We start from the raw sequence: 12275 nt of genomic DNA, 5'->3' as shown, positions 1-12275 counted from the left end.
GACGGAGAAGATGTTGGAAGGATAAGGGATTGGTTTGCAGCGAGGGTAAAAGCTGAAAAGTTCGAGGACATTAACTTCAACACACTTGTAACCGACGAAACCATGAGGTTGTGACGACCCATTTTTTTTTTTTGGATAAAATATTTATAAAACACAAAAAGGGTCATCACAGTGGCGCGACTACGTGTCGCTCAGCCAACATACATACATGCTCCATATCATGTACCTGATATTCAGAGTAATATCTAACAACGGAATAATCATAACGTTACATCTCATAACGGAAAGCACATCTAAATATACATGTGGTCCATACAAAAGAGCCATATATCTGTCTAACTGTTTAAGGCTACAATTCCACTAATACAAAAGAATGGCTACACAAAAGAATATGTGACACCTACGTCACTAGCCATATACAAAATACCCCAAAAGAGTGAACTCCATAGTCCAACTCAATACGACTGTCGCGGTGTGCTTCAATCGTAATATCCCAAATACGCAGCTACGGGGTCCTCCTCTAAGTCAGGTGTACCTGCAGTCAAATGGACATCATCTATACGGTTGTGGGGGTTTGCCACATCCGTATAGGTGAAATGATGAGTTCACCGCCTCAGTGATATTAAACTAACTGAGTTTTCGCAAAGAACCAACTTTTCCTTTTAGTCTCGCGTACACTATAACAGCTACCAATTTATAAAATTTTGTTTGAAAACTCCCGTAGCTGATTTAGCAAACACCGACTATCAGAAAACATTTAAAACATACTATGTAGTTGGACCCATACATAGGAGTTCCATTGGCATGGAAGCAACCACGTATAAACCCACCTACAATAATACTTTTATGTTGGTCGCTCAAATGCACATAAGTCTAACGTTATTAACTGTGATAACACTGTGCCTCAGGGCATTACAACTTCATGTCAAAGCACATAGTTGTCCATGCGGTTATTAGAGTAAGACTCTGATATCCAGGCACTTCTTACTGATGTACAACGACAATCCATCTACCTACTCCCAAGCCACACCGATATCGCAACCAATAACATCAAAACCAAGCACACTAAGCTTAAAACATGCCATCTCGCTCATTAGTACAAGCTTACTATCATTTTCCGAACATGGTTAACACAGAATCCTAGGGCATTACAACTTCATGTCGAGCACGTAGTTGTCCATGCGGTTACTAGAGTAAAACTCGAGTATCCAAGCACTTCTTACTGACGTGCCACGACAATTCATCTACCTACTCCTAGGACGCTGTATTACTCATACCGAACCATGACAATATTCTTGTTCGTCCAAGCTCAATGTTATAAAATTATGCAACTAGACGATAGCAGTATACATAAGCTCTTTTGCCATTAAAACTCTTAGGCATACTAATACGTCTAGTAAAAAAATTACAATATTCTATATCATGAAAACATTATACAATTTAACAATGATATGCATGCTCATGATTGTCCTTCCATTCCTTATGTCAATCCTTTCATTCCTTGTGCTTTGTCCTTTCATTCCTTCCATTCTTTGTACTTTGTCCTTTCATTCCTTTTATGCTCATACTTTATGCTTTACAATTCAAACTCTATTCCCTATTCTTTACAAATCATGCTTTCTTCAAATACAATAAACCAATTAACATGAAACTTTATCATTCTACTATGCATAATTTAAATCCCAACCACAGCTCACATTCAAACACTTTAAAAATAATTCTACACATTTCATCCATACATCATTTCATAACATCATTGATATTATTTGAACATAGTTGAAACTACTCAAAACAACCAAAACAGATATATTCAACATACAGTTGGTTTGGATTTATAAAACAACATATATCTTTTGCAATTCTATAATATATAAAAATAACAGTTTCTCAGTGAGTAAAATATCACCTGACTGCTTGCACACCAACACTAATAAGTCCTAGGCTCAATCCACAAAGTGCCGCTGTACATAACATATTGCATCAATTTAGTTTCCCTCCAATAATTACACTAATTTTCACTTTGAATCGCTCAATGACTATTCTACCCATAAATTGCCTAAGCTCATACCTAATAATAGTTCTAGGCTTATCAATAAAATCCTCAATTTATACAAATTACTAACATTAAAACCTAACCCTACAAATATTTATTTATTTATTTATTTTATAAAACTCATGGTTAATTTAGGGTTAATCATCACTATCACCACAATTAGCCCATAAATTAACAACCTAATTTTTAAATAATTAAAAACCTCAAATTAATTTCATCCATTAAATTAGGGTTTACCCAAACTCAACCCCAATAACAATATTTATTAACACAATGGCATTTACTAAATGTAAATCCCCTAAAATCCTACAAATATCAAATACTCAAAAATTAGGGCTTGAGGAAAAACTTACCCAAGTTCTCCAAACTTCAACCCAAAGTTTGGGTAACCTCAAGTAAACTCCAATAAGTTCAAATACCTAAAGAATATAGAGGATTAAACTCATATTTTAGGATTTTACCCAAAAATCATAAAATCATGAGTTTAGTGTTTTACCTTAAATCAATCGGTAAGAACGTAGATCCGAGTACAAGGATCACGTTTCCGAAAACGAATTGAAGATCACCGTTGGATCTTCGTAGATCTAGACTTTTGTATAAAAACCTCTCCCTCCTATTCCCCTTTTCTCGTTGCTGGGCAGAAGGGAATGAGGCTGCCTCATTCCCGTTTTCACTTAAGTGAGGCGCATGCGCCTCACGTTTTTTTTTTTTTTTTTTTTTTTTTTTTTTTTTTTTTTTTTAAACTGAAGGGCCGAATGCCCTTCAGTTCATGAAATGGCCATTCGGCCATTTCATGCAACTGGCCGTACGGCCTTTCATATGAAAGGCTGTGCGGCCCTATATATATATATATATATATATATATATATATATATATATATATATATATATATATAATATTTTTACTTAATTAATTATTTCATTTGTTTTCTTTTATTTTCTTTTATTTCTCATTTCTTTGAAATTCTTAATTTTCTTTAGACCTTTAAAATGTTTTCTGCATTTTATTTTCTTAGCTATAATTACTAGTCTATAGGATCAAAATGAAACATTTTGTTTTGTTTTACCACACCAAGTAGACCTATTTTTATTTTTATCCAATAAACCCATTAAATATTTTCTAGGACATCACATCCTCCCCTCCTTATAAAAATTTCGTCATCGAAATTTGGACCTTAGACCGCCATACGATCATGCAAACATGCACTTCTATCGAGGATCTAACACTTAATCGATATGTATCAAAAAAAAAATCGTACCTGGGTTTACTCAAATAAGTGGGGGTATTTATCCCGCATCTGCTGTTCAAGTTCCCATGAAGCTTCCTCAACTCCGTGATTCCTCCATAAAACTTCCACAAGCGGAATTGTCTTTGTCCTCAATTGTTGTTCCTTGCGATCTAAAATTTGTACGGGCAACTCCTCATATGTCAAGTTAGGCTGAATATCAAGAGGCTCATGATTTATCACCTGAGATGGATCGTGAATACACTTCCGCAATTGAGAGACGTGAAAAACATCGTGAATGCCTACCAAAGTAGGAGGCATTTCGATCTTGTATGCCAAGGAACCTATTTGCTTCAACACCTTGAATGGCCCAATATACCTTGGACTAAGCTTGCCCTTGTTGCCAAAATGGAATACATTCCGCATTGGTGACACCTTAAGATACACAAGGTCCCCAACTGCAAATTTTAACTCACGACGTCGCTTATCCGCATAGCTTTTCTGTCGGCTTTGCGTGGTAAGCATGCGCTTTCGGATCAATGCTATCTTTTCTTTCATCACCTGCACTAATTCTGGCCCCAATAACTGTCTCTCACCAACATCATCCCAATACAGAGGCGATCGACATTTGCGCCCATACAACGCCTCATAAGGTGCCATGCCAATGGTTGCCTGAAAACTATTGTTATAGGCAAATTCAACTAAAGGCAAATGACGTATCCAGCTTTCTTTGAAATCTAATACACACAACCTAAGCATATCCTTGAGAGTTTGAATGGTTCTCTCCGATTGGCCGTCAGTTTGCGGATGGTAAGCCGTGCTAAAGTTCAACTTTGTTCCCATAGCGCTTTGTAATTTCTCCCAAAACCTCGAAGTGAACCGTGGGTCACGGTCTGACACAATGGAGATAGGTACTCCATGTAGCCTCACAATCTCCCGCACATATAAATCTGCTAACCTTTCCATCGAGTCAGTGATCTTGATGGGAAGGAAATGGGCACTCTTTGTCAACCTGTCAACAATAACCCATATAGCATCCTGTCCACTTGGTGCTTTTGGAAGACCCACTACAAAATCCATAGAAATCTGATCCCACTTCCACATAGGCACTTCAAGTGGTTTAAGTAGCCCTGCTGGCTTCTGATGTTCAGCTTTAACAAGCTGGCAAGAATGACACTGTGCAACATACTCTGCAATATCCTTCTTCATGCCACGCCACCAAAATCTCTTCTTCAAGTCTTGATACATCTTGTTATTGCCTGGGTGGACAGTGTAGCGTGTCTGGTGTGCTTCATCCAGAATATCTCTCCTCAACTCGGTATCACAAGGGATGACTGTTTTTCCACTGCTGGTCTTCAAAGTCCCATTTTCAGTGAGATAAAACCCATTTACCTCTTCTGTCCTGGCCCTAACCCTGAGATCTTGCAACTCATGGTCGCTTTCTTGTGCCATTCTGATTCTTTCAATACTCATAGGCTCTACTACAAGTGCCGCCATAATAGGAGGTCCACCTGTCATCACTTCATCAATCTGCACAAGGGCGAACTGTTGGGATAGCTCTCCCATAATTTCTTCTGGATCAGTTTCTTCTTCTTGATACTTCCTACTCAATGCATCAGCTACTACATTACCTTTAGCTGGATGGTAAAACACCTTGCTATCATAGTCCTTCAAGACTTCAAGCCATCTCCTTTGCCTCATATTTAAGTCTCTCTGTGTGAAAAAGTATTTGAGACTTTGGTGATCAGTGTGAATTTCGCACTTCTCTCCATAGAGATAATGTCTCCATATTTTCAACGCATAGACCACTGCTGCCAACTCTAAGTCATGAGTGGGGTAATTCTTTTCATGCTCTTTCAACTGTCTTGAAGCATAGGCCACAACCCGGCCTTGTTGCATAAGAACACATCCCAAGCCCTTCTTCGATGCATCTGTATAAACCACATACCCAACTGACTCCATAGGCAAGGTCAACACTGGTGCAGTAACCAATCTGCGCTTCAACTCCTGGAAACTGGCTTCACATTTATCACTCCATATAAATGGGACATTCTTCCTTGTAAGAGCAGTGAGTGGCCCTGACAATGAAGAAAACCCCTCAATAAACCTCCTGTAATACCCTGCTAAGCCCAAGAAACTACGAATTTCCCGTACACTAGTTGGCCTTTCCCATTCTACAACTGCTTGTACTTTGGCTGGATCAACAGCTAGGCCATCCTTGCTTACCACATGGCCCAAAAATGCTACTTCTTCAAGCCAAAACTCACACTTCTTGAATTTGGCAAATAATTTCTTTTCACGCAGCTTCTCCAACACAATCTTCAAATGTTCCTCATGCTCCACACGATTGGCCGAATAAATCAATATGTCATCAATAAATACCACCATAAAAGAATCTAAGTATTCGTGGAACACCCGATTCATCAAATCCATAAACACCGAAGGAGCATTAGTCAATCCGAAAGGCATCACCAAAAATTCAAAATGTCCATACCTTGTTCGGATCGCCGTCTTGGGAATATCCTCTTCTCTCACCTTCAACTGGTGGTATCCCGAAAGAAGGTCTATCTTTGAAAATATTGAGGCTCCCTTGAGTTGATCAAATAAGTCATCGATCCTTGGTAAGGGGTACTTATTTTTTATAGTAACCCTATTCAACTCCCGGTAGTCTATACACATCCGCAAAGATCCATCCTTTTTCTTCACAAATAACACTGGCGCTCCCCATGGTGATACACTTGGGCGGATGAAGCCCCGATCAAGCAACTCTTGAAGTTGCTCTTTCAACTCCCTTAACTCTGTTGGTGCCATTCGGTAGGGTGCCTTGTGAATAGGCTGAGTTCCCGGCACTAAGTCAATAGAGAACTCAACCTCGCGGTCCGGTGGCAAACCCGTGATTTCAGAGAAAACATCCGAATAGTGACATACTACCGGAATCTCTTCCAACTTTGCCTTAGTCTCTGGTTTAGCTTGTACATACGCCAAGTAAGCCTGTGCTCCATCCTTAACATTCTTGACAGCTTGAATGGCAGAGAGTAGTGGCGGAGAAGACCGCACTTTAGACCCACAATATGTGAACTCTTCCATGCCATGGGGTCGAAAAGTAATCTCCTTCCTACGGCAATCCATGTTAGCATTGTACTTTGATAGCCAGTCCATTCCCAAAATGACATCAAAGCCCATCATGCCAAATACCGCTAATTTCGCCGGTAAGACTCTCCCCTTGATAGCAATAGGACAATTGCATACATACTTCTTACAAGTGACAACGTCGCCAACAGGAGTGGCCACACATACATTATGTTCTAAGGGTTCAGTGCTCACTCTACATAACTTCACATATGATGAGGAGATAAACGAGTGCGAAGCACCCGGATCAAACAATGCACAAGCAACTCTACCAAACAAAGGGATCATACCTGTAACTACATCCGTGGCATTGTCCTCAGCTAGGACGTTCTTTGGGGTGATAGCATAAACCCGGGCTGGAACTGTAGGCCTGGGCTGATTGACGCTAGCCTAAGACCCCCGTCCTCTGCTTCCACTTGCTTGGGTGCATTCTCGAGCAAAGTGGCCAGGCCTGCCACACTTGTAACATACACCTGACCCATGTCGACACTCTCCCAAATGTGGCTTCCCGCACTTGCCGCAACTCTGAAGATTGCCACTACCCTGACTCGTATAAGTGCTCTTTCTTCCCTGGGATCCTGCACTACCACTTGTAGCTTGCTTCTTGAAAGGTAGTGTAGAAGAAGTCCCCGCAGACATGGACCGTTTCCTACTCATGTAATCTGCTGCTGCGGCCTTAATCCCTATCTCAGCCATGGTGGCAACATGCACCATCTCAGAATAATCAGCCACCTTTACAAAAATGACTCGCTCCAGGATTCGTGGCGCCAAGCCACCCCGAAACTTCTCAACCTTGATCCCTTCATCAGGATTAAGATAGGGAGCATACCTTGATAATCTCATAAATTCTGCCGAATATTGCTCCACCGACATAGACCCCTGTTTAAGCTCTAGGAAGTCCTTTGCACATCGTTGCCTTTGAGCGAGCGGGAAGAAACGGTCATTAAACTCTTGCTTGAAGCGTTCCCACGGAATGGGAACCCCCTGTCCATATTCTGTCACAAGATGCAGTTTCTTGGATTTCCACCACTGTTGTGCTTCGCTACGGAACACAAGCCTGGCGTACTCCACTTTCTGCTCGTCGGTACACTTAGCCGTTTCGGCTAACCCCTCGTAAGAAGTAAGCCAATCATCTGCAGCTATGGCCCCCTCATTTCCATGAAACTCAGGGGGATGAAGTCTGAGAAATAGGGCCGGAGTACTACCCTCAGCTGGAGCTCGCTCAGCTGCCCTAGGTGCAGCAGCCATAACAGCTTCCCAGAATTGCCTAAAATCAGGCATCTGGGGTGGATAAGGCGGAGGAGGAGGTGGGGGTGGAGGTGGAGGTGGAGGGGTCTGACCACAACTCCCATATGTAGATCCCTCTTCCTCAACTCGTTGTACAATTCTACGTCGTCTTGGCGGCATTCTCTTGACTGCACCAAGAAAAGCCACGTAAACAACATTGTACATAAGTTAAATGCATAACTTACACATACAATGCACACAAAGATTTCAATAAAGTTTCTTCTTATCTGTGTTAAAGCTTTAAAATCCTAAGGCTCTTTTGTATTCCTAGACTCTAAGGCCAATCCTAAGCTTCCGCCTTCCGCTTTTCCAAGCCAACCCTAGAGCTAACTGCTCTGATACCATCTGCTGTGACGACCCATTTTTTTTTTTTTTTGGATAAAATATTTATAAAACACAAAAAGGGTCATCACAGTGGCGCGACTACGTGTCGCTCAGCCAACATACATACATGCTACATATCATGTACCTGATATTCAGAGTAATATCTAACAGCGGAATAATCATAACGTTACATCTCATAACGGAAAGCACATCTAAATATACATGTGGTCCATACAAAAGAGCCATATATCTGTCTAACTGTTTAAGGCTACAATTCCACTAATACAAAAGAATGGCTACACAAAAGAATATGTGACACCTACGTCACTAGCCATATACAAAATACCCCAAAAGAGTGAACTCCATAGTCCAACTCAATACGACTGTCGCGGTGTGCTTCAATCGTAATATCCCAAATACGCAGCTACGGGGTCCTCCTCTAAGTCAGGTGTACCTGCAGTCAAATGGACATCATCTATACGGTTGTGGGGGTTTGCCACATCCGTATAGGTGAAATGATGAGTTCACCGCCTCAGTGATATTAAACTAACTGAGTTTTCGCAAAGAACCAACTTTTCCTTTTAGTCTCGCGTACACTATAACAGCTACCAATTTATAAAATTTTGTTTGAAAACTCCCGTAGCTGATTTAGCAAACACCGACTATCAGAAAACATTTAAAACATACTATGTAGTTGGACCCATACGTAGGAGTTCCATTGGCATGGAAGCAACCACGTATAAACCCACCTACAATAATACTTTTATGTTGGTAGCTCAAATGCACATAAGTCTAACGTTATTAACTGTGATAACACTGTGCCTCAGGGCATTACAACTTCATGTCAAAGCACATAGTTGTCCATGCGGTTATTAGAGTAAGACTCTGATATCCAGGCACTTCTTACTGATGTACAACGACAATCCATCTACCTACTCCCAAGCCACACCGATATCGCAACCAATAACATCAAAACCAAGCACACTAAGCTTAAAACATGCCATCTCGCTCATTAGTACAAGCTTATTATCATTTTCCGAACATGGTTAACACAGAATCCTAGGGCATTACAACTTCATGTCGAGCACGTAGTTGTCCATGCGGTTACTAGAGTAAAACTCGAGTATCCAAGCACTTCTTATTGACGTGCCACGACAATTCATCTACCTACTCCTAGGACGCTGTATTACTCATACCGAACCATGACAATATTCTTGTTCGTCCAAGCTCAATGTTATAAAATTATGCAACTAGACGATAGCAGTATACATAAGCTCTTTTGCCATTAAAACTCTTAGGCATACTAATACGTCTAGTACCAAAATTACAATATTCTATATCATGAAAACATTATACAATTTAACAATGATATGCATGCTCATGATTGTCCTTCCATTCCTTATGTCAATCCTTTCATTCCTTGTGCTTTGTCCTTTCATTCCTTCCATTCTTTGTACTTTGTCCTTTCATTCCTTTTATGCTCATGCTTTATGCTTTACAATTCAAACTCTATTCCCTATTCTTTACAAATCATGCTTTCTTCAAATACAATAAACCAATTAACATGAAACTTTATCATTCTACTATGCATAATTTAAATCCCAACCGTAGCTCACATTCAAACACTTTGAAAATAATTCTACACATTTCATCCATACATCATTTCATAACATCATTGATATTATTTGAACATAGTTGAAACTACTCAAAACAACCAAAACAGATATATTCAACATACAGTTGGTTTGGATTTATAAAACAACATATATCTTTTGCAATTCTATAATATATAAAAATAACAGTTTCTCAGTGAGTAAAATATCACCTGACTGCTTGCACACCAACACTAATAAGTCCTAGGCTCAATCCACAAAGTGCCGCTGTACATAACATATTGCATCAATTTAGTTTCCCTCCAATAATTACACTAATTTTCACTTTGAATCGCTCAATGACTATTCTACCCATAAATTGCCTAAGCTCATACTTAATAATAGTTCTAGGCTTATCAATAAAATCCTCAATTTATACAAATTACTAACATTAAAACCTAACCCTACAAATATTTATTTATTTATTTATTTTATAAAACTCATGGTTAATTTAGGGTTAATCATCACTATCACCACAATTAGCCCATAAATTAACAACCTAATTTTTAAATAATTAAAAACCTCAAATTAATTTCATCCATTAAATTAGGGTTTACCCAAACTCAACCCCAATAACAATATTTATTAACACAATGGCATTTACTAAATGTAAATCCCCTAAAATCCTACAAATATCAAATACTCAAAAATTAGGGCTTGAGGAAAAACTTACCCAAGTTCTCCAAACTTCAACCCAAAGTTTGGGTAGCCTCAAGTAAACTCCAATAAGTTCAAATACCTAAAGAATATAGAGGATTAAACTCATATTTTAGGATTTTACCCAAAAATCATAAAATCATGAGTTTAGTGTTTTACCTTAAATCAATCGGTAAGAACGTAGATCCGAGTGCAAGGATCACGTTTCCGAAAACGGATTGAAGATCCGACCGTTGGATCTTCGTAGATCTAGACTTTTGTATAAAAACCTCTCACGTTTTTTTTTTTTTTTTTTTTTTAAAAACTGAAGGGCCGAATGCCCTTCAGTTCATGAAATGGCCATTCGGCCATTTCATGCAACTGACCGTACGACCTTTCATATGAAAGGCCGTGCGGCCCTATATATATATATATATATATATATATAATATTTTTACTTAATTAATTATTTCAGAGGTGATTCCTTGAATACACGATTCCAGAAAACAAAAAGACGGTCAGTAAGAGAGGCACAACCAAGAAAAAGGGTGATGCCCCTCAATCCCTGAGACAAGCCACCAAAAAGAGAACTTCCGACCTTGCTGCTATAAATCCAAAGGAGGTTCCTTTGAAGAAGAAGAAACAAGCTATTCCCTTGGCTGCTTCTGGTGTGAAGAGGACTCCTCTGAAGAGCACTGAGCCTGAGACCAACACAGAGGAAGGCTCAGCGAGCTTCCAAGGTTTTGTTCGAGAAGTCTCCCTGACCCAAGGAGCGGGAGCCTTGCCGACTTTTGGACTAAGGGATGAAACTAGCTCCAAGGGGTCGCACAATGGCTCGGATGTTAATCATGAAGAGCAAGATGCAAGGGTTTAGGGGGTAACAAGTCCTGGGCCTGAGAGAATAGAAGGGGAGGCAGAGCCTACCCCTAAGACACGCCCTGAGCCGGCTTCGAGTCGGGTTAAACATATGGCCAAGGATAGGAAATTCGGGCCCCGAGAACTCCTGGCAGGAATAATCTCGGAGGTTGAGCGGATGTGGGGCAAGCTGGTTATAAGGCCCTCTGATGTCGATGAGGTTTGCCAAGAGTCTGCCTTTTCAGGCAATGAGTCTGTTGGTGATGATGATGAAGAGGCCACCACCCCCTAAAACCAAACTTTCGCCGAAGACATGGAGGAGGAGCACACCCCTAGGACTCCTTCTGCGGAGTGAATGGGTACCCCTCCACCTCCTGAGCCTGATTACGAAGCAGAGCATGGGATATCTTCGAGGTCTAGTCCTTCTGCAGATCAAACCGAGGAGGGTGAAAGGGGAACACTAGAAGGCGTAGGCGCTATGAGGCCCGAAACTCCTTAACATGCGGGAGTTCTAGCGGGCCCAGAAGCTGATCTTGAAAGTATAGGCACTGTGAGGCCCGGGCACCTCAACCTACTGAAGTACAAGATAGGCCTGGAGCCAATCCTGAGGCTAGCACATCTGGCCAGAGGCCAACTGACTCTGAAGTGGCTCCTAATATTGGGGCTACTCCAGCTTCCGAGGAACCCAGTTTTTCAAGGTTCAGAGTGGCTTTCGAGGTTCTGGGCAGGGGTGTTCTTGGACATCCTATGGAGGCCATCAAGAATCTCATTCTCGAGGGAGTCTTGGCGCATGCAGGGACCGCTTCTCCCGAGAGGATTGCCCAAGGCATCCTCATTTCTCACTATTAGGTAAACTTTTCGAAATAGCCCTCTGTTTGGGACAATTTTATGTTAACACGCAATTTGTTCTGAGTTTCTCTTTTCTTTGATTTCCCAGCTTTTGGTGAAGATGACAGTCCTCTGGCAAAACTTCAAGAGGCGTCAAGAAGTACAGCCGACTGCTCCAGCTCCCGAGGTGCAAGCTAAACTCTCAGGATTTGAAAAGGAAGTAGCAACTTTGAAAGCTCTCCTTCAATCCCAAGATGAAAAGCTTGTCTCCCGGGACTCAATAAT

The 12275-nt window shown here is 40.7% G+C and overlaps 1 protein-coding gene and 2 long non-coding RNA genes across 3 annotated transcripts; all 3 read right to left on the bottom strand.

Annotated features, from left to right (window-relative positions):
- Window positions 1-257: 257 nt before the first annotated feature.
- Window positions 258-2018, bottom strand: LOC133854798 (uncharacterized). The gene is made up of 2 exons (XR_009896858.1): window positions 1907-2018; window positions 258-556 (listed from the first exon to the last, which is right to left on the bottom strand). It is a non-coding gene; the product is annotated as an uncharacterized LOC133854798 (long non-coding RNA).
- Window positions 2019-6798: 4780 nt separating this feature from the next.
- On the bottom strand, window positions 6799-7860 carry LOC133853905 (uncharacterized). Its single transcript, XM_062289928.1, has one exon. The coding sequence runs from the start codon at window positions 7858-7860 to the stop codon at window positions 6799-6801; it is 1062 nt and encodes a 353-aa protein (XP_062145912.1).
- Window positions 7861-8195: 335 nt separating this feature from the next.
- Window positions 8196-10602, bottom strand: LOC133854775 (uncharacterized). Its single transcript, XR_009896850.1, has 4 exons — window positions 10488-10602; window positions 10345-10410; window positions 9845-9899; window positions 8196-8494 (listed from the first exon to the last, which is right to left on the bottom strand). It is a non-coding gene; the product is annotated as an uncharacterized LOC133854775 (long non-coding RNA).
- Between the last annotated feature and the right edge of the window lie 1673 nt (window positions 10603-12275).

This window comes from Alnus glutinosa, chromosome 13 (assembly GCF_958979055.1).
Source record: "Alnus glutinosa chromosome 13, dhAlnGlut1.1, whole genome shotgun sequence".
NCBI lineage: Eukaryota > Viridiplantae > Streptophyta > Magnoliopsida > Fagales > Betulaceae > Alnus > Alnus glutinosa.
The sequence above is the reverse complement of the archived record's forward strand: the minus strand, read 5'-3'. Positions and strand labels throughout refer to the sequence as shown.